The following is a 23,186-nucleotide window of genomic DNA, read 5'->3' as shown; positions in this document are numbered from 1 at the left end:
AGAGACCTCAGGAGGTCATCTAGTCCAACACCCTGCTCAAAGCAGGACCAATCCCCAGACAGATTTTTGCCCCAGATCCCTAAATGCCCCCCTCAAGGATTGAACTCACAACCCTGAGTTTAGCAGGCCAGTGCACAAACCACTGAGCTATCCCTCCCCATAAGATAACTGATTTACAGAACAGGCATGAGACAGTTCTTGAAGCTCCGTAATGTCCCCAAAGGCTGCAATTGGCCATATTTTCTTATAATGCTCAATGCAATTGTTAGGCCTGAATAAAGATATAGCAGACAAAACCAGGTATGCCAACCTGACCAAAGTCAGGCTAACAGAGGTTTGTGGGTAATCCCTGAGTGGAAAAGTACTGAGAAGCAGCATGTTTCACGAAGCGCTGGGAAAAAGTGAGATAAGGGAGGGGCTGCATTCCTGGTATAGTACCAACTGTGCTGTGTTAGGAACAGTTCCTTTGAAGAACTGATAAGAAATCCCAGCCTCCCTGTTTTCACTCCTTGGTTCAGTTCTCTGTCTGTTTTAACTCCCCTACATTCCTAACTTCTGGTGCTTGCTAAGATATTGTTAATCATCACCTAATGCTGTAAAACATGTATACTAAAAGTGTCTAGTTTCTAGTTGTTAGAAGAAGGGGGTGGGTTGCTCCAGTGAATAAATTATGACGTGACGGAACTGTCTATATAGGCTTATACTAAGATGTAAAGAGCAGGCTGGTTCTCTCTGGAGACGAGTTGCTCTCTATTGATGCGTGCACTTGTCAATAAAGAGCTTTTGATCGGACCTTGCTGGTGTTGCCTGTCTCTCTCACGGTCAGACACGAACTTTGCCATCTGGGGGTTAGAGTCCCTGACACGATGAAAACAATAAAGCTACTATCAACTTAAATGTTGAACATATTTCTCCCCTTAGGCCCCTCAAAAGTTGGCACTGGAGTTAGGAATGTCAAACTTCCAGGTTTTCAATAAGATGCATTAAACAAAGCAACTTCAGAGCAATACACTAGCTTCCAAGGAAGCCAAACCATACAAGTATGTTGGTTGCATTACTGTACTTACTCTGGTCTGCATAGTTTTTGGCCTTCAGCTCCAGCTGCCGAGTCTGAAATTCAAGATGCTCAACCTGGATTTGCAGGTCTTTCTTCTCTTGTTCCAGTGCATCTTCAAACTCTATAAACTTCTGTACAGACAAAGAAACAAAGAAGAGACCAGCATGAGAAACAAATACACAGTGCACTGTTTCCCATTTTGCCTTCCTTTCTGTCCCCAACAAAAATGGGAAAGTGAGAAAGAATGTAAGTAACAAAAACAGGAGATTAAATTTTTAGAGTCAGTACTGCAGATTAGAGTACTTCAACCAGGTAAAGAGGACATGGATGGGTATAAACTGTTCAGGAAGGGTAGGCAGGGTAGAAAAGGTGGGGGAGTTGCATTGTATGTAAGAGAGCAATATGACTGCCCAGAGCTCCGGTATGAAACTGCGGAAAAACCTGAGAGTCTCTGGATTAAGTTTAGAAGTGTGAGCAACAAGGGTGATGTCGTGGTGGGAGTCTACTATAGAGCACCAGACCAGGGGGATGAGGTGGACAAGGCTTTCTTCTGGCAACTAGCAGAAGTTACTAGATCACAGGCCCTGGTTCTCATGGGAGACTTTAATCACCCTAATATCTGCTGGAAGAGCAACACAGCGGTGCACAGACAATCCAGGAAGTTTTAAAAAAGTGTAGGGGACAATTTCCTGGTCCAAGTGCTGGAGGAACCAACTAGGGGCAGAGCTCTTCTTGACCTACTGCTCACAAACAGAGAAGAGTTAGTAGGGGAAGCAAAAGTGGATGGGAACCTGGGAGGCAGCGACCATAAGATGGTCGAGTTCAGGATCCTGACACAGGGGAAAAAGGAGAGCAGCAGAATACAGACCCTGGACTTCAGAAAAGAAGACTTTGACTCCACCAGGGAGCTGCTGGGCAGGATCCCCTGGGAAAATAACATGAGGGGGAAAGAAGTCCAAGAGAGCTGTCTATATTTTAAAGAAGCCTTATTGAAGTGCAGGAACAAACCATCCCAATGTGCAGAAAGAATAGCAAATATGGCAGGCGACCAGGCTGGCTTAACAGTGAAATCCTTGCTGATCTTAAACGCAAAAAAGAAGCTTACAAGAAGTGGAAGACTGGACAAATGACCAGGGTGGAGTATAAAAATATTGCTCAGGCATGCACGAGTGAAATCAGGAAGGTCAAATCACACTTGGAGTTGCAGCTAGCAAGAAATGTTAAGAGTAACAAGAAGGGTTTCTTCAGGTATGTCAGCAAGAAGAAGAAAGACAAGGAAAGTGTGGGCCCCTTACTGAATGAGGGAGCCAACCTAGTGACAGAGGATGTAGAAAAAGCTAATGTACTCAATGCTTTTTTTGCCTTGTCTTCACAAACAAGGTCAGCTCCCAGACTGCTGCACTGGGCAGCACAGTATGGGGAGAAGGTGACCAGCCCTCTGTGGAGAAAGAAGTGGTTAGGGACTATTTAGAAAAACTGGATGAGCACAAGTCCATGGGGCTGGATGCGCTGCATCCAAGGGTGCTAAAGGAGCTGGCGGATGTGATTGCAGAGCCGTTGGCCATTATCTTTGAAAACTCATGGCGAACGGGGGAGGTCCCGGATGACAGGGGAAAGGCTACTGTAGTGCCCATCTTTAAAAAAGGGAAGGAGTAGGATCCGAGGAACTACAGGTCAGTCAGCCTCACCTCAGTCCCTGGAAAAATCATCGAGCAGGTCCTCAAGGAATCAATTCTGAAGCACTTAGAGGAGAGGAAAGTGATCAGGAACTGTCAGCATGGATTCACAAAAGGGCAAGTCATGCCTGACTAACCTAATTGCCTTCTATGACGAGATCTGTGGATGAGGAGAAAGCAGTGGATGTATTATTCCTTGACTTTAGCAAAGCTTTTGATATGGTCTCCCACAGTATTCTTGCCAGCAAGTTAAAGAAGTATAGGCTGGATGTTTGGACTATAAGATGGATAGAAAGCTGGCTAGATTCTCGGGCTCAGCGGGTAGTGATCAATGGCTCCAGGTCTAGTTGGCAGCCGGTTTCAAGTGGAGTGCCCCAAGGGTCGGTGCTGGGGCCGGTTTTGTTCAATATCTTCATTAATGATCTGGAGGATGGCGTGGACTGCACTCTCAGCAAGTTTGCAGATGACACTAAACTGGGAGGAGTGGTAGATACGCTGGAGAGTAGGGATAGGATACAGAGAGACCTAGACAAATTAGAGGACTGGGCCAAAAGAAACCTGATGAGGTTCAACAAGGACAAATGCAGAGTCCTGCACTTAGGACGGAAGAATCCCATTCACTGTTACAGAATAGGGATCGAGTGGCTAGGAAGCAGTTCTGCAGAAAAGGACCTAGGGGTTACAGTGGACGAGAAGCTGGATATGAGTCAACAGTGTGCCCTTGTTGTCAAGAAGTCTAACAGCATTTTGGGCTGTATAAGTAGGAGCATTGCAAGCAGATTGAGGGATGTGATCATTCCCCTCTATTCGACATTTGTAAGGCCTCATCTGGAGTACTGTGTCCAGTTTTGGGCCCCCTCACTACAAGAAGGATGTGGAAAAATTGGAAAGAGTCCAGTGGAGGGCAACAAAAATTATTAGGGGGTTGGAGCACATGACTTATGAGGAGAGGCTGAGGGAACTGGGATTGTTTAGTCTGCGGAAGAGAAGAATGAGGGGGGATTTGAGAGCTGCTTTCAACTACCTGAAAGGGGGTTCCAAAGAGGATGGATCTAGACTATTCTCAGTGGTACCAGATGATAGAACAAGGAGTAATGGTCTCAAGTTGCAGTGGGGGAGGTTTAGGTTGGATATTAGGAAAAACTTTTTCACTCAGAGAGTGGTGAAGCACTGGAATGGGTTACCTAGGGAGATGGTGGAATCTCCTTCCTTAGAGGTTTTTAAGGTCAGGCCTGACAAAGCCCTGGCTGGGATGATTTAGCTGGGAATTGGTCCTGCTTTGAGCAGGGGGTTGGACTAGATGACCTCCTGAGGTCCCTTCCAACTCTGATATTCTATGATTCATGATTCTATGATTGCTCAGAGTTCCAGGATGAAACTGGAGAAAAGACTGTTGAGGGTCTTTGGGCAGGGGTAAAAGTAACTGAGGACACTTACCAGTACAGTGGGAGGAGGTGGCGGCTCTGGCCCCTGGAATGGGCAGGGCCTCAGGTGGAAGGGGTGGGGCTGGGGGATCAGCATCCCCCAGTCAGCCTTTGGCCTGCGCCGTCCAGGGCTCCCGTGTTGATTTAAAAGGCCCGGAGCTCCGGACCCTTTTAAATTGCCGGCCCCAGGGCAGCTGCTCCCTTTGCCCCCGCCTTCGCCCATCAGAGCTGCCAACAAGGGAGGAAAAAGGGGCAGGGACAATGGTCCTTTGCCGCAACAGCGCTTTAACATTGCTGCGTGCACACACACACTCATCGGCAGCCCCCGCAGGGACAGGGGGGCGTGCAGCAACATTAAAGCGCTGCCGTGGCATAGGACCATCCTTAAAGCACCGCCGCGGCAGCACTTAAACATTGCTGCCCCTTCCCACCCCCCTGTCGGCGGCCCTGCCGGTATGGACCCTACCGGCAGGAACCCAATAGGGAAGACAAAAGGGGCAGGGATATTAAAGCGCTGCTGTTGCAGCACTTTAATGTGGGCTGGGTATGGGCCAGTGCGGGTTCTTACCGATACGGAGTACTGGCCCGTACTGGCTCACTTTCACCCGTCTTTGGGTTAAGTTTAGAGGCAAAAGCAACAATGGTGATGTCCTGGTAGGCCTCTGCTATAGATCACCAGACCAGGAGGATGGCGTAGACAAGGCTTTCTTCGGACAACTAACAGAAGTTTCCAGATCACAGGCCCTGGTTCTCCGATATCTGTTGGGAGAGCAATACAGCAGTACACAGACAATCCAGGAAGTTTTTGGAGAGTGTTGGGGACAACTTCCGTGGTGCAAGTGATGGAGGAATCAATTAGGTAGGGGCTGTGCTCCTCTTGACCTGCTGTTCACAAACAGGGAAGAATTAGTAGGGGAAGTAGAAGTGGGTGGCAACCTGGGCACCAGAGATCATGAGATGGTCAAGTTCAAGCTCCTAACAAAAGAAAGGAAGGAGAGTAGCAGAATATGGACTCTGGAATTCAGAAAAACAGACTTTGGCTCACTCACGGAAGTGATGGGCAGGATCCCAGGCTAATATGAGGGGGAAAGGAGTCCAGGAGAGCTGGCTGTATTTTAAAGAAGCCTTATTGAGGGCGCAGGAACAAACCATCCTGATGTGTAGAAAGAATAGTAAATATGGCAGGTGACCAGCTTGGCTTAACACAGAAATCTTTGGTGAGCTTAAACACAAAAAGGAAGCTTACAAGAAGTGGAAACTTGGACAGATGTCTAGGGAGGAATATGAAAATATTGCTAGCGCATGCAGGGGTGTAATCAGGAAGGCCAAAGCACAATTGGAGTTGCAGTTGGCAAGGGATGTGAAGGGTAACAAGAAGGGTTTCTACAGGTATGTTAGCAAGAAGAAGGAGGTCAGGGAAAGTGGGGACCCTTACTGAATGGGGGAGGCAACCTAGTGTCAGATGATGTGGAAAAAGCTGAAGTACTCAAATGCTTTTTTTGCCTTGGTCTTCATAGAAAAGGTCAGCTCCCAGACTACTGCACTGGGCAGCACAGTATGGGGAGGAGGTGAGCAGCCCTTACTGGTGAAAAAACAGGTTAAGGACTATTTAGAAAAACTGAACATGCACAAGGTCAGGCCGGATACAATGCAGAAGGTGCTGAGGGAGTTGGCTGATGTGATTGCAGAGCCATTGGCCATTATCTTTGAAAACTTGTGGCGATCGGGGGAGGTCCCAGACGATTCGAAAAAGGCAAACATAGTGCCCATCTTTAAAAAAGCGAAGACGGAGAATCCAGGAAACAGCCTCACCTCAGTCCCTGGAAAAATCATGGAGTAGGTCCTCAGGGAATCCATTTTGAAGCACCTGGAGAAGAGGAAGGTGATCAGGAACAGTCAATATGGGTTCACCAAGGACAAGTCATGCCTGACCAACCTGATTGCCTTCTATGATGAGATAAATGGCTCTGTGGATATGGGGAAAGCAGTAGACACGATATATCTTGACTTTAGCAAAGCTTTTGATATGGTCTCCCACAGTATTCTTGCCAGCAAGTTAAAAATGTATGGATTGGATGAATGGACTATAAGGTGGATAGAAAGCTGGATAGATCGTCAGGTTCAACAAGTAGCAATCAATGGCTCGATGTCTAGTTGGCAGCCAGTAGTGCCCCACAGGTCAGCTCTGGGGCCAGTTTTGTTCAACATCTTCATTAGTGATCTGGATGATGGGATGGATTGCACCCTCAGCAAGTTTGCGGATGACAATAAGCTGGGGGGAGAGATCTCTACGCTGGAGAGTATGGATAGGGTCCAGACTGACCTAGATAAATTGGAGGATTGGGACAAAAGAAATCTGATGAGGTTCAACAAGCACAAGTGCAGAGTCCTGGACTTACGATGGAAGAATCCCATGCACGGCTACAGGCTGGGGACCGACTGGCTAAGGGGCAGTTTTGCTGAAAAGGACCTGGAGATTACAATGGACGAGAAGCTGGATATGAGTCAACAGTGTGCCCTTGTTGCCAAGAAGGCTAATGGCACATTGGGCTGTATTAGTAGGAGCACTGCCAGCAGATCGTGGGAATTGATTATTCACCAATTTTTGGCACTAGTGAGGCCACATCTGGAGTATTGCATCCAGTTTTGGGCCCCCCACTACAGAAGGGATGTGGACAGACTGGACAGAGTCCAGCAGAGGGCAACGAAAATGATTAGGGGCCTGAGGCACATGACTTACGAGGAGAAGCTGAAAGAACTGCGGTTATTTAGTCTGCAGAAGAGAAGAGTGAGGGGGGGATTTGATAGCAGCCTTCAACTACCTGAAAAGGGATTCCAAAGAGGATGGAGCTCGGCTGTTCTCAGTGGTGGCAGATGACAGAACAAGGAGCAATGGTCTCAAGTTGCAGTGGGAGAGGTCTAGGTTGGATATTCAGAAAAGCTATTTCACTTAGAGGGTGGTGAAGCACTGGAATGGGTTACCTAGGGAGGTGGTGTCTCCACCCAAATGTAGTGGATCCATGCTGATACTAGCCCTAATTCTTGATACACTCTGTCCAGGACTGTTTGTATGGATTGTTTCAACTGAACATTGGTCTCTGGAAAGGGACTAACACCTTCAAATCTCTTTGTATATGAGACCAAAGACAAAGTCTCATACCAAACACAGAGCCTGTCAGAATAGCTTTCCAGCCTCTAGTTTGCTTTTGTCTGTTTTGAAGGGTGAGTCTGAAATGTGCTCTAATGGTTTGTTACATTCCATTTCAGAATTCATACTCTAATTTGGAGTTGCAAAGCAAGAACTTGTGAAATGGCAAATATCGCTTTAAGATGCATGTGTGCTCCCCATTTTCTGGAGCAACTGGTGTCCAGCCTGGCCACCAGTGGAAGACAAAGCAGCCTCAGGACAGGAAGCAGAGAATACAGCTAGAACATTGTGCTCTGACCATGACCTCTCCCTCCCTTCTCCTACCCTGGGTCTGTCCTCAAAACACTTCCTAACCTGGGAGCTAAGAGGAAGACCAGCACAGAGCCCTTACACCACCTCTACATGACCAGTGAGGCCCACTGCCCTGGAAGTATTCCCCACACTCTGTCTTCTCCTGCTCTTGACAGTCTGTATGCTACTCCTTGCTATTTCTTTTCCATTCCACTTCCTCTGCACGCTGGCATACACAACATTGAACTGACAATTTCAAATAGTGAGACAAGGTGGGTGAGGTAATACCTTTTACTGGACCACCTTTTGTTGGTGACAGAAACAAGCTTTCCAGTTTACATGGAGCCTTTCTTCAGGCCTGAGAAAGGTACTCAGAGCGTCATAGCTAAATAACGGCGGAACAGATTGTTTAGCATGAGTAGCTACTCATATTTCAAGGGACCTTTCAAGGTAACATGGCCCATTAATACCCCTCCAGTCATAGAGGGGAATGGAAGAGAGATGAGGGGGAGGCAGTGGAGTATTATCACCTAGGCCAACAAGGCCTAGGCCTAGGGAGGCAAATTTGCAGGGGCGGCAAATTTGCTCGTGACCTCTCCCCAACTCCGCCCCTTCCCCAAATCCCCAGCCTGCTTCCTCCCCCAGGCGTGCCCTGCTTCCCTCCTTCCACCTCCCTCCCAGGCTTGCCGCACGAAAGCACTGGGAGGGAGGGAGAAGCGAGTAGCGCTTGGAGGAGGCAGAGCAGAGGTGAGCTGGGGCTTGCAGGCGCAGGGAGTAACCCGGGGGGGACCGAGAACCGCTCCCCGCCCCAGTTCACCTCCGCTCCACCGCTGCCATCCCCGAGCATGCCACAACTCCCCTTCTCCCCCCTTCCCTCCCAGGCTCGCTGCACAAAAGCGCTGGGAGGGAGGGAGAAGAGAGTAGCGGTGTGATCAGAGGAGGCGGAGCAAAGGTGAGCTGGTGCCGGCGGGCGTGGGGAGTGACTCTTGGGAGGGGGGGCCACAGGGAACCGCTCCCTGCTCCAGCTCATCTCCACTCCACCGCTGCCAACCCCCGAGCATGCCACAACTCCTCTTCTCCAGGGGGAGCAGAGGTGAGCTGGCGGGGGGGCGGCAATTTTTTGAGGGCCTGGGGCCCCCAATTTGTTAATCCACCACTGGGGTAGGGGCTGTTAGTGGTTTACAGCTTGTTGCAACAAGCCATAAATCCAGCGTCTCTATTCAGACCATCATTTTTAGTGACTAGCAAAGTTATGTATTTAAGCTCTCAGGCTTTTCTTTTGAAAGTGTTGTGCAGATTTCCTTTGAGGATAGGGATGGATAGTGATCACTCTATGTGTGACCTTTGTGAAAAGTGTTTACCCACAAGTGATGTGGTGTTTTTGTCTTTTATCATTGTCTTGTGTCTCTAATATTCTGGGACTGACATGGCTACAACACTGCATACAACTTCAAAGAGTGTCATCCCCACATATGCCCCTACAGAATAAACCATGACTGTTCTAGTCTACATAATAAAATAAATGATCCCTCTTCTCTAGGCCTGCCATGCAGAATGAAATGCTTTTCTTTTTAGTTCAGCAGACTCACTGAACTAACATCATCATTCTAACAGTGATAAATGGTAACCAGGCCTATTGGTAAGGATCTCCAGGGACTACCAGGAAATTAATGTACAGTTGCACTACACTTGTTTGAGGGTGTTTTGGGGTGGTTTTTTTTTTTTGTTGTTGTTTTTAAATACAAGGCTATGTAGACACTATTCTGTAGAGTCTACTTCCAGTCCCTTCCACATTTCCTGTTACTTTTGTGGGATAAGCAACATTGTAACCATCATGATGTCTGTGCACTGGATCCTCTCTCTACAAATCACATCATTTCTCATGCTAGACCATCCCTGTAATTGCCCAGTTAATTAGTTTGTAACAAGTCACTTTTTATATAGGACTGAACTTTATATATAATTTCTTAGCTGCACTCAGTGAAATGCTAAAGATTTTTTTGAAATTAGGCTTGTGTCTTTTTTTTCTCTTTCTTTTCCTTAACTTTGTGATGTCCAAAGGAGCTTGAGAGGTTTGGGACTGATTGTTTTTTAAAAGTTGTGTTTGTTTGTTTGGGCTGCTGCTGTTGGGTCTGTTTTGTTTTTTGCCTCCATGATGGTTCTTCTACTTTAGAAACATTAGGAATGCAAACCCTGCTGTCCCGGGTTTTACTGGAGGACTTTCTGGGTGTCTCAGGGGGATGTATGGTGGATTCTGAATTTTTAACAAAGGCTTCTTTTCTCCAAAATGTCAATTAGACAAAATTAAATAGTTTAAAACAAAGACAAAACAAGAAACAAAGAGTTTTAGACAGTCTGACTAAATCCCCTTCACTTCTCACTTGCTCAACTGTCAATCGCTTGACTGTTGAGATGTCCTAATTTTACTAGCTCTCCCACTATGAGAGAGAGTCTCCCAAAACTAGACAGGATCTACATTTTTAATGTTAAAAAAATACCAAATTTTTAAAGAAGTATTTCAGAGCATTCTGGGTCCTCTACGAGGAAGCAAAAGAGGGCACAACACCAATATTATTCCCATTTTGCAGGTCACCTTAAATAGGATTGGCTTATTCCCAATGTTTTGGTTTAATTCAGGAAGACTGATTAAAATGCTTACACGTTTCAAATATTTAATGAAAGGCTGGCGCTTGGCTATGTCTCTTTATTCAGACATGTCCATTTTGCAATCTCAGAGCAATTACAGAAACAAGAAACTGGGAAATCACTCTTTATATTTTTCTTTGTACACTAAGTACTTAGCAGCTTTCTGCTGTATTTAGGAATGAAAGAATAGAGACAACTCAATTTAAGATTAAGATTGTAATTAATACCTGATAGGGGATACCTTCTGCAAAGTTTGCCCTCTGTCCTGCTACAGGTAACTGATGGCAGAATTTGGCCCACTCGGTTTCTGAAGGGCTGCTTCTTCTGCCAGGTTCTGAAATAGCTTTTTGATGATGACACTCATGAGGCTACCTCACCTGATGTCTCACTCTGTGCATCATGGAGTCTGAATGGCTGAGAGGGAGTAAGATCCCAGGTCAACAGAGAGAGGTTGAAAAACAGACAGCTCAAGCAGGCTGAGGGAAGAGAGTGTTTACAACTGTAGCCTATCCCAGTAAAGCAAATTCCTTACTGTGGTTTCTGCTTACCAAGCACGCCATCCTCTCATGTAATGGTTCACGCGAGTTCCCTTTAGAGGTATCAAGCAGCAGTTTTTGATACATAGTGTTAATATCTATGACACACTCGGGATAGAAATCCCATTGCCCATCAATATAGTCAGATCACAAAGTACAATTAAGCAGTGCAACCACTTCTGGCACCATGCTCCTCTCTGAACAACAGCCTCTTAAAAAGGGAACAGTGAAAAGAACATTAAATGATACAAATCACTAGGGGAACAGCAAAAGCTGGAAAAATCCTACTGCAGGTAACCTACCTACCGCTAACATTAACCCAAGCAGATTTTTAGCAGAATATTGTCTTTTTTTTAATTATCCAAAGGCTTAGAAGCAATTAACACAGTATTAAGACCATGTGTTAAAAAAAAAGTCTCACTCACTGAAATGGAGCCTTGAATATAAAATATTCTAATCATTCAATGTTTTCTATATTCAAGACACATGATGAAATCCTGGCCTCAGTGAAGTCAATAGGAGTTTTGCCACTAACTTCAATAGGGCCAGGATTCTACCCATGCAATGTGAAGGGGACGCTGTCAAACTTGAAAATCACATTTCTGTATGAAAATTATGTAGCTGCACACCCAAGACAGTGATGGCTGAAAGAAGCTAGAAAAAGTTTCTCTATTTTTATTCAGTTTGTTTTTGGATTTCACAGCACTTTGTGTACAGTTAGCTTCCCTTCTCTATAATCAGTTAGGCCCAGCTCCACCAATCAGATCCACACACTTATACTTGTGCAGGAGCCCTCTAACGGCAATAGGGCTTTCTAAGGTATCACAGATCCACAGGGCGTGGTCTATGCGCCTGCCTGTTACCAGTCCCTTGGGAGTGACCCCTTTAATATACTGAACCCCAAGGGTACACACAACTCCACAGAGGCTCCAAGACTCCAGAACTGAGTGATTCCTCTCTCTGTGGCTCCCTGCAGTGAATCCAGCCAAGCCAGACTCCCATGGGAAACTTTTACTGTAATTCTTCGGAGTGCAGTGCTCTCAGTGAGTGAGTATCTGCAACAACAACAGGCAGCCTTTTCAAAACAAGGTAACAATGTATTAGTCACCTGGCATAAAGAATCTGAAAGTCCTTAGGGTAGCAGAGATAGGCAAAGGTTAAGCCATTGCCCCTCCTGGCCTGAACATTTCTTGCTCTGGCTCAGAGGTGCCATTTCAGATTGTGGTACCGGGGGGGCAACTTTAACTGTGTTAGGCATCTGAAAGCTCTAGGTTTTTTTGCAGATAATAACTGAGACATTATACAGGAGCACTGTGTCTAATTCCTATATTAAAAAAAGAGGATTAAATAAATATTAGACCCACTCAATTCTAATACTAACATGTTCTTACATCTTGCGTCAAGTCATTTAAGGGACACTGGTTAGGTTTAAAATGTTAAAGTATATTCTTTTTTACTAACTCTTGAACAGAACAATTGAAACAATTGTAGAAAAATCTAGATTACTTTCTATCACTCTTTTACAGTTCGTCAAGCTTGGAATACATCCTTTAACTTTGGAAACATCCTACTAGGGCATGGCCCCATGAGTTTATACTGCACCTGTTTGGGACTCGGTGTGTTACCTCACTACAAATAATAGACTAGAAACTAACCTTAAACAGGAGTGAAACTGACACTTTCAAGTCACTTTCACAGCATTTCCAATCCCAAATGTTCAAAAATCATGAATCAGGCTCACCAAAAATCATAAGATTGGCTTTAAAGTCATCAATTTGCCTTCTGCTTTTTGAGCCTTTAGGGTACACATTTTGAAGCTTTCTCCCCAGCCACAAGGGCTAGAAACTTCATTTTTCTTTAAGAATGAAGGCTAAAATCATCACATATCCACTTGAATCCAGGAGCTGGGGCTTTAAGGAAAACAATTATTATGAGACTCATGACAAAATCATGAGAGCTGGCAACACTGCTTTTACTTTTGTTTAAAGCTAGTTGCTTTCCAGAAGAGTCTTAAACACATCACTACAGTGATTGAGTTGCGGTTCTCACAGGAGAATATTTAAAACCAAACACCAAGAAAATTCTATATTTTAAAGCTGAGGGAAAAACCCAGACTTCTGAGGTATATCAGGGCCACTGCACACATAAAAGGAAAATAAAGGACCCAGGAGCTCTGGACAGCTCTTCTTCTAGAAAGAAAGTTGGAGAGTCAAATCTTCTTGTCCTTAATGCAGTAAAACTTCTATTGCCATCAGTGTCTCCCCTCATAATATTAACATGTACTTAATAACTATACACTTCATACTTAAATATCTGAGCCATCTTATGCAGGGCTACACATTTTGTACACATTGACTCAGCGACTACATTTTCTGGCATATTTTAAACAGTGCTGAGCACCACAGATGATGCTCAGTGAATAATACAAATCATGACAATAATCTTCGACTTCATGGACTCTGTGAATGCAGTTTCTGTTCCTTGTTCTGATATTGGCTTGGATAGAGCTGAAACCCTAAGAATTTGAGGCATAAATATATCTGATACTTATATGACACTTTCTGATTCCTTCCTTTTCTCAGACTGAGAACAAAAAATAACAAAATAGTTTTCAGTTAAAATGTAAAACTGCACAGCAGCTATTGCTCTACAACCCAGCATGGGGCAGAACCTGCCACCCCTTGGGAGTTAAGTGATCTCCTCTCATCTGACTCAGGGTCCCTGTTGAACAGGTTCTGGTCCAGGCAAGGTCTCTGTGCAGCCAACCAGTATCATTGGGATCTTTGTGACAGCCCTCTGGGCAGCTGTGGCGCAACACAGACGATGACACACATTGTTGATGAATGCCTGCTGACTAGGTTCACTAGTGGCCTAGAAGAACTGCATCATGCCACTGAAGATGCCATCACTTGGCTAGATGACTATGCACATGTTAAATAAATCAGACTCTCATTCTCCACCTTTCCTAACCTCTGTGCTGCTTTTCATGCTGTCAACCATGACATCCATCCCAACCTCCTGGGAGTGTTTGCTGGAGTCTCAGCGAACTGGCCGCCTTGGTTTTGCTCCCATCTATCAGAGTCCTCTTTTTTTGCAGCATGCAGCAGAAAGATAGGCTGGTCTGCTGGATGGGGAGCTAGCCCCAAAAGACCTGGGTTCTACTCTCCACCCCTCCCCCCATGAACTAGGGTGACCAGATGTCCTGATTTTATAGGGACAGTCCTGATATTCAGGGCTTTTTCTTACATAAGTGCCTATTACCCCCACCCTCACCCCCTGCCCTGATTTTTCACATTTGCTATCTGGTCACTCTATCATGGACTTTCTGTATGACCTCAGGCCAGTGCCTTAGGGACAGAGTTTCAAAAGTTTTTAGGCACCCAAAGATGCACCTATTCTTCTAGGTGCTTTTGAAATCCCACTAGGTGCCTAAATACCTTTGAAAATCTGGCCTTTAGTATCTCTGTGCCTCAGTGCCCTATCTGTACAATAGGGAAAACGGTGCTGCTTTACCTCACCGAGGGGCTGTGAGAAGAAATGGGTCAGACCTTGTGAGGCGCTCACATACTATGGTGATAGGGCCACATAAGTACCACAGGTAGAATGGGAACTTCTCTATACCATTGCTAGTCCTTCTCCCAGTTTTGACCCTTTCTTTTCACCTACGCCTTCAAATCTCCCCCTTTTCTGAATGTAACCTTGACTCAGAGGGCTTGGCTGTATTTTAACTTTGGGCACGTCTACACTGGGAAAGTTACAGCACTGGCAGTTACAGTGTCACTCAGAGAGCGCTGAAGGGAAACCATTGTTGTGTGCTCACACTGTCAACTGCCTGTGCAATAGCATGCTCACACTTCCAACACTTGCAGTGGTATTCGGAGAGGTGCACTCTGGGCAGCTATCCCACAGAGTACCTCTTTCTCTTCTGCCACTAAGAGTTGTGGGAAGGCGGAGAGGGTCACGGGGCATCCTGGGTCCTGTCCCAATGATCTATGATGCACTGCTTTGCATCTCAGAAATCCCTGTGTTTCTATTTGCATTTGGCACCATCTTTCAACGGTTTGCGTACTGCACGCTCTGCCTCTTTGGGCTGCAGTAATGAATCCCAAACTGTTGACCAGTATACTGCTTGCTCTAACACATCAAGAATGGCAGTGGAATTATTCCTTAAACTACAAAAGCAAGAGGAGTGTGACACTGATCTCGCCACATGTAGTAGCTAGGACACGAGATTGCTTGTGGCATTCACAGAGGTGCTGACCACACTGGAACGCCGCTTTTGGGCTCACGAAACAACACTCAGTGGTGGGATCACATCATCATGCACATCTGGGATGACGAGCAACGGCTGTAGAACTTTCAGATTAGGAAAGACACATTCATGATGAGCTCACCCCAGCCCTGCGGCGCAAGGACACAAGAACGAGAGCTTCACTGTCACTGGAGAAGCGTGTGGTGATCACACTGTGGAAGCTGGATACTCCAAACTGCTACCGATCGGTTGCTAACCAGTTTGAAGTGAGAAAGTCGATGGTTGGACTTGTGTGGATGGAAGTGTGCAAGGCCATTAATCACATCCTGCTCTGAAAGACCATGACTCTGAGCAAATGTGTGTGACATTGTAGATGGCTTTGCACAAATGGACTTCGCTAACTGTGGAGGGGCGATAGATGGCACGCATATTCTGGCACCAGACCACCTAGCCACCGAGTACATTAGTCGCAAAGGATATTTCTCAATGGTTCTCCAGGTTCTTGTGGATCACCGTGGGCGTTTCACAGACAATAACTCATGCTGGTCTGGAAAGGTGCATGACACATGCATCTTTCATAACACTGGCCTGTTCAGGAAGCTGCAAGCAGGGACTGTCTTCCTGGACTATGAGATCACCATAGGGGAAGTAAAAATGCCCATTGTGATCCTGGGAGACCCCGCCTACCCCTTAATGCTGTGGCTTATGAAGCCATAAACGGGACAACTTGACAGCAGCAAGGAGCGGTTCAACAACATGCTGAGCAAGTGCAGAATGACTGTTGAATGTGCTTTTGGCCATTTAAAAGCCCGCTGATGCTGCCTCTGTGGGAAGCTGGAGCTGGCCACTGACAATATTCCTATGCTTATAGCTGTATGCTGTACACTCTATAACATTTGTGAAAGGAAGGGTGAAAGCTTCACTCAGGACTAGACCACAGAGGCCCAGCACCTGGATGCTGAGTTTGAACACCCAGAGACCAGGGCTATTAGAGGGGCACAGTGTGGGGCCATAAGAATCAGGGATGCCTTGAGGCAGCAATTTAAAGTTGAAAGCCACTAATATTTGTTGCTATGCTCGGGAGAGCAGTGCTTGTAATGCTAGGAGGTGATTGGTGTACATGATGCAATAAGGGGATTTAACATAATTTTATGTTGCTTTGCAATGCTCTTTTTGCTTTCAATTAAGAGAATAAAGATTGCTTTCAAACCAACACAATTCTTTTATTGGAAGACAACAACCGGAGGAGAGAGTCAAAAAAAAATCAGGAGGGAGGGGTATGGGAAAAGGGAAGGAGGAGTCCTGGAACGGCTAAAGATTTGTGTATGTCCAGGGATCATATCCAACCTTCTCCTCTGGAGTACAATGCAGCAGGTACTGTACGTCAGCAGGGCCAAACTGCAGAGGGATGAGTGTTGAGTGCAGTGGGTACTGGGAGTCCACAGTGCTGGACTGTGAGGAGGGAGGAGTGGAATGCTGCAGGTATAGACTGGAGCCAGGAGGTTGATAAGAGTGTGTTGGCAGTGTCGGGGGGGCTCACGGGAAAGCGTTTTGCAACAGTGGCTACAGGGGAGGGCGGGCGCGGAGCTGCTCAGTTTGAAGAGCTAGTATCACCTGCAGGGTGTCTGGTACTCCATAATATTTAAGAGCTGCTCCCTGACTTCATTCTGGAGTGCCATATTCTCCTTTTGGTCCCTCTTCTCACTGTCCCACCACTCCTTCAATTCCTCTTTCTCAGCAAAGTGCATCATAACATCATGCAGAAAGTCGTCCGTAGTTCTTCTTGGTCACTTTCTAATTCTGTGCAGCCATTCAGCCGCCGATAACAAAGAAGGAGGCTGGGCTCCCAAGGTCATCTCTGTGAAGTTTAAATGCAACATTTTACAGAAGCAGTATTGTTTGCAACACTGATTCAACGATTTAAAACATAGCCTGGACTCACACACCTGTCACTAACTGGCTGACCCAAGGCAAGCACACATGAGCCTCAAGCCCCCCAGAATGGTGAGCAGCCACAAGGGCAGGGTAAATCACTCTTCCCAGACCCTGCTGTACATTGGACACATGGCTCTTGGGGAGAGCCGGCACTGTAGGGGCAGGGGCTGATAATCATTCCTGTCCCTACCCTTTCCATAGGATGTGGTCATTATGGAAGATATCTCGCTGCTGAGGGTGAGCAGGGAATCAAGGGAGGGTCTTCTCCAAGCCTGTGGCTTCCGACCTAGCCCCTATGCAGCTCATCTGTGTACAGCAATGTCCCCGACCTCCCAATGGCACAGTGGCGCAGGAAAGTTACCGTCAATGGGGCAAGAAACAAAGCAGCTCTACCAAAGAACCTGCAGCAGCGGATTCCCCAGTATCTCCATGAGAATTTCCTGCAGATCTCTGAGGGAGATTCCCGTGAAGAGAGGGAATTAATCAACAACCTGTTCTGCTGCTCAGACTAGGCACGAGGTAGGAGACAAGCTTGCTTTCTGCAATCCTCCTGCCCTCAACAACTCACTTCAGCAATTCCCAAAATCAGATCCACTTACCAGGGCCTCCCATCCTGTTTGTGCTTCGCCAACCTCTGACAGGTGTGACTGGCTAGCCTCCTCCAGGGTAGAAAACCGCTCCTGGCTGCATGCATCTCTGGCCTCCGAGTCATCCTCTGCCTCTGGGTCCCCCTCTCCTCCACATCCTCATCCAAGATTTCCTCCTCCTGGCTTGGACCACTCTCGATTGTTATACAAGCCACCAAAATATCAACACTGGTCTTCACACTGGAGGTGGGGTCACCGAGTATCGTGTCCAGCTCTTTGTAGAACCGGAAGCTCGTGGGCGCAGCACTGGAGCAGCGGTTTGCCTCCCATGCCTTCTGGCAGGCAGCGCACAGCTCCTTCAGTTTGACGCTGCATTGCAGTGTGTCCCAGTCATGGCCCCTTTCTGTCTTGCGTCGTGAAATCTGTCCATATCATAATTCCTACCTCTGGAGCACAACTGGGACTGGACAGCCTCCACTCCCCAAATGCTGATGACGTCCAGCAGCTCAGCATTTCTCCAAGCAGGGGATCGCCTGGTGCATGGAGCAGGAATGGCCACCTGGAAAGATGTGCTGAGACCACTGCACACATCACCAGCAAACAGGAAGGGGACTTTCAAATTTCCAAAGGAATTTATGGGGTGGGAATGACGGTTGGTCACCTGAGGACAGGGCAGTAGAGTTCAAACCGATGATGAGAGGTGAGAACAGGCATTGTGGGACACCTCCCGGAGGGCAATCGCAGCGCTGTAATCGCCACAGTGTCTACACTGGCACCACAGCGCTGTAGCCCTGGTGCAGGAAGCTGCACGCCTCTCACTGAGGTGGTTTTTTAAAGCACAACTGCGCAGTTTCTGCGCACTAAGTAGCTTGGCTGTGTGTACACTTCAGGATTTACAGCACAGAAAGCTGCTTTACTGCGCAGAAATCTGCCAGTGTAGACAGGGCATCAGTTCCCTGCCTTCACTCTAAAACAAGTCTTCCCCACTCCCTCCCCACTCCCAGATTCCTGTTTACAGGCTAGACTTCCAGATCTTTAATTTAATCACCAGCCCTTTCTTATCTTAATCTCCCTGTCTCAATTTCTAAACAAAATACTGATGCCCTGCCCCAGAGGCACCTCTCTTCTGCAAAACTTAGGCCTTGTCTACACTGCCACTTTACAGCGCTGCAACTATCTTGCTCAGGGGTGTGAAAAAACAGACCCCTGAGCGCTGCAAGTTTCAGCACCATAAAGTGGCAGTGTAGACAGTGCTTTTACCTACTCCCCTCGTGGAGGTGTTTTTTTTATAGCGCTAGGGGAGCTCTCTCCAAGCGCTGGTGCTGCGGCTACACGGCAGCGCTTTAACATTGCTAGTGAAGACATGCCCTCACATTTCACACTAAGGCTGTGCTATAATTAAGAGCTCCACCTGGGACTTCGCACACCTCCTATATCAGGAGTGACCAACTTGTGGCTCCAGAGCCACACGCAGCTTTACAAAAGTTAGTATGCGGCTCCTTGTATAGGCATCGACTCCGAAGCTTGAGCTACAGGTGCCAACTTTCCAATGTGCCAGGGGATGCTCACTGCTCAACCCTGGCTCTGCCACAGGCCCTGCCCCCATTCCACCCCTTTCCATCCCCTCCCCTGAGCCTGCCATGCCTTCGCTCCTCTCCCCTCCACCCCCCCGCAAGCCTCCTGCATGCCAAAAAACTGCTGATCAGAAGGTGTGGGGAGGGAGGGGGAGGTGCTGATCAGTGGGGCTGCTGGTGGGTGGGAGGTGCTGGGAGGCTGCTGGGGGGCTGCTGACATATTACTGTGGCTCTTTGGCAACGTACATTGGTAAATTCTGGCTCCTTCTCAGGCTCAGGTTGGCCACTCCTGTCCTATATGAAACTGAGGAGGGGGGCTCCTGCCCCCCTACATCTCCCTAATTGGTGCCCCTGCTCTGGGTCTCTCCCTATGCAAGCCAAAGATGAGCTGTCTCTTCACTGGTTAGTCCCAATTCCAGCCACTCAACACACTTCTCCTTTGTTCTCCAACTGAGTTCACATGTTTCACCTGCTGGGGTTTCCTGCTGTTTACGTGTCCATTGTTCAGTCATTGGGAGTCTCATGATCACGCCGGACCTTCTGCTGAACTAGGTCAGTTTCAGTCCGTTCTTTCGTGACTCATTCACTCAACCCAGGCAGTAAGTAACTTCCAACATACACACCTCACTTCTCTTGCTCCGCTTCAAGAGTGGACTTAACCCTTTTGCCGAACTGGGTAGCAATGCTAAGTACAGAGGAAAATGAAGCATACATAGGCTTCATGCATAAGAGCAGAAGGGCCCACTCACATGGATCCAACTGCACAAATGGTGACTTAGGAACTAATCCAACATCCACTGACGTAAATAGGCTTTGGATCAGGCGCTTGCTCCGTTTTTCCCTTACTAACAAGGCTCTTACAAACATTAATGGGAAGCCAAAAAAACAACCTTTAGTATTTTTTTAAGACTTCTAAAAAAAAAGTTCAAGCCACACTGTTTAAGCAGGGCTCTATACCCATTTAATTGAATACTAGAAAGAAAGATAATAGTCCTGATTTCAGAAACACGCATGTGCTCAACTATACTGCTTTCAGATGGGGCTCCTCACAGCAGTAGAATTAAGCATGTATGTAAGTGTTAGCAGGATTGGGGCAAATATCTGGTTTCTTCCGAATACTTCAACATAAGCAGCCATATTAGAACACAAGCCTCAGCAAGTTTTGCATATTGCAGCTTTATCAGCTATAGAGTAGGTGAAAAGAAAAGAATGGGGGGGGAATAAAAGGTATAACAATGGTACTGACGGTTAAACCAATCTATTCATTCTTCATTGACAAAATTATTAAAAAGAAGCTTGAAAGTAGTTCAAAAAAGAGTAAAGAAAAGAAAAACAAATACTATACACAGTTCTAGAGAACAGGGATTTCAGTTTTAAAAAACTTCCTCCACAATAACTGCACTTGTTAATAAAACTCAGTTTCCCTAGAAGAAAGGATTTTTGACTGATTAACACTGTTATACCAAAAAAGTCAGCATGTAGGTCTGAATTATAAAACATACTGTAAACATAATATTACTGCCAGGCAGCGTCCAGTCATTTTCTTCCAGTCTGAATTTTCTTTAAAATTGTTCCATGCTCTCTTAAAAGCTATAGTAAACATTCCCTGTCAATTGTGCCCTTCTGTACATGACAAACATTTAATTTTAGTGTCTGCATTTCTAACAGACCTGAAACTAACATAACATGTTTGTTTACTTCCTTTTCCAAGCTTCAGCATCCCTGATATAAGCAGAAATATAAACCAGGGGAACTAATGGAGTTATTTTTATTTATTAATATTTAAATTGGTCCCACAAAAAATGCACACACACTCAAACCAGAGAATACAGTTTGTTTCAAAATGCAACACACTACACACAATGGGCCATGTCTTATCCATCTGCACTCATGCAACCCCTAAGTGAGATTACATATATGCAACAGGCTCTATAGGACATTTCTCATCAAAATATACAAGAGTTATAGTTAAGGCTATGTTTAGGTCACGGAAGTCACGGAAGTCATGGAATCCGTGACTTCCAGAGACCTCCGTAACATTCTCTGCTTCAGCCCCAGGGGCTGCAGGACTCGAGCTGGCAGCCTGCAGGGCCCTGGCATGGTTCCAGTGACAGGGAGCTCCCTGCAATGTTCCAGTAACAGACTGCTGAGGGGGCCCTACTCAGCATTCCAGTGGTAGGCAACAGCCTCGCGGGGGGGGCCTCAGGCAAGTGGCTGGGGGTGTGCCGTTCTCTCTTTGGGAAATATGGTCACCCTGCAGCATATAAAAATTAGTCAAACGGTTTGTAATAACCCAGGATTAAAATGCCATAATCAGCAATGACTCACACAACAGAAGCTTTAAAAAGAAAAAAAATCTGCCATAAAATCATTTTAAGCCAAAAAATAACTTGGTTACAAGGCATCCGTAACTTAGTCCACTGGCATTTTCCATTATACAGTGTCTTTTCTTTACTGGAGCATGCCACGGAAAGACACTGACTAAATACAGTGACATACAGTCATAAACCATCATATCACACCAAGAGTAAATCAAGTAGAGTCTTTGGAGTTACATATGTAACCCTTCTGCCAGCCCGAGTTGATAGCAGCAAGGGCCAGGTTCAGTACATAGGAGTCCCCTCCCAACAACGAAATGCAAAACCAGCTCGAGCCCCCACCCAGTTACCTGGGAAAATCTTACACACACCTCTGGGCTCCTCGAAGAGGCAATACTTCCCCTCTCGCAAGCACAGAGTCTCAGTGTAGCAGAAAATGTTTAATAACATGAGGTAAACGACATCAGAATTAAATTGGGAAAACACCACAACTAGAGTTCATAGACCAAACCATGAGCAAAGACCCACCCCAGCAAATTGGGCCATGTCCTTTCCCTTTGGTTCTTGAGTCCAGTAACCCAAAAATCACCCAAAGTCCCAAAAGTCCCACAACCCATAAGTCTCTGTCCCAGGTCAGTGCAGCCTCAGAGTTCAAAAGTTTATCTGCAGAGTTTTACCCCTCCAGCCTGGGTGAAAAGGGGGGGCATGCGGGGTGTGGTCCGAGGCCGACTGCCCTGCCTCTCCGTGGGGTTCTGTTTCCGCCTTCACCATGAACTGCTCCACTCTACCAGCTGTCCCCGCAAACTGCTCAGCTCCACTCGCTGTTTCGTGGGCAGCTCCAACCGTCCCACAAACTGCTCCGCTCTGCCAGCCGTTCCGCTCTACCAGCTGTCCCTGTAAACTGCTCCGCTCCGCTCGCTGTTCCATGGGCCACTCCAACCGTCCCACAAACTGCTCTGTTCTGCCAGCCCCTCCGCTCCACCAACCGTCCCGTGAGCTGCTCCAGCTGTCCTCCACTCCACTAGCCATTTAGCAATATAGCTTCAGGCTCCCCCACTAGTTAACACAGCACTCCGTGATCTCAGCTCTTAGTAACTTTAGTTCTTTTGGTGATTTCAGCTCTTAGTGATTTCAGCTTGTAGTACGGGAGCCCCAGTGCTAGTGCTAGAAGCAGCAGACAAACTGGAGATCAGAAACACAAGTCAGAAACCAGAGAATCAGAGGTAGGGGCCAAGCTGGAGGTCAGGGACATTGCTAGTGAACACATGCCCTCACATATCACACTAATGCTGTGCTGTAGTTAAGAGTTCCACCTGGGACCTCGCAGACCTTCTATATCAGTGGTCCCCAACCTTTTTGTGGCCAGTAGCACATTCGTGTTTTCAGAAGAGTGTGGTGGGCACCAACAATTTTTCAAGGCTTATTTTCTGTTTGTACATTAAATAATATGAAAAACGTCATATTTAATATTACATAATATAGGAATCCATTAGATAAAAAGGGCAATTTTACATGTAAAAGGTATTAATTAAATTATTCGGCAATTACTCTTTCACCTTACCATGTGAATTTGCTCTTTTTTATCTACAAAATATTTTACAAAATAAATATCATAAACAGTTTTCATCTTATTTATTTTTTAAAAAATAAAACATTGTTGAACTGTTGGTCAAATATATTTATTTTCTTACTTTAACATAGAATGAAGCCTGCAGCCCCGGAGTTCTCTGTACCCAGCAGGG

General features: G+C 46.4%; 1 protein-coding gene across 22 annotated transcripts in view; it reads right to left on the bottom strand.

Annotated features, from left to right (window-relative positions):
- MAPK8IP3 (mitogen-activated protein kinase 8 interacting protein 3) overlaps nucleotides 1-23,186 on the bottom strand; it is a 178,175-nt gene that overhangs the window by 115,556 nt on the left and 39,433 nt on the right. For all 22 annotated transcript variants that reach the window (XM_050968093.1, XM_050968094.1, XM_050968104.1 and 19 more), the window contains exon 2: nucleotides 1,068-1,188. In XM_050968093.1, the coding sequence (XP_050824050.1) occupies nucleotides 1,068-1,188 (121 nt within the window). The remainder of the gene's footprint in view (nucleotides 1-1,067; nucleotides 1,189-23,186) is intronic.

The sequence above is a fragment of the Gopherus flavomarginatus genome, chromosome 9 (assembly GCF_025201925.1).
Source record: "Gopherus flavomarginatus isolate rGopFla2 chromosome 9, rGopFla2.mat.asm, whole genome shotgun sequence".
Lineage (NCBI taxonomy): Eukaryota > Metazoa > Chordata > Testudines > Testudinidae > Gopherus > Gopherus flavomarginatus.
The sequence above is the reverse complement of the archived record's forward strand: the minus strand, read 5'-3'. Positions and strand labels throughout refer to the sequence as shown.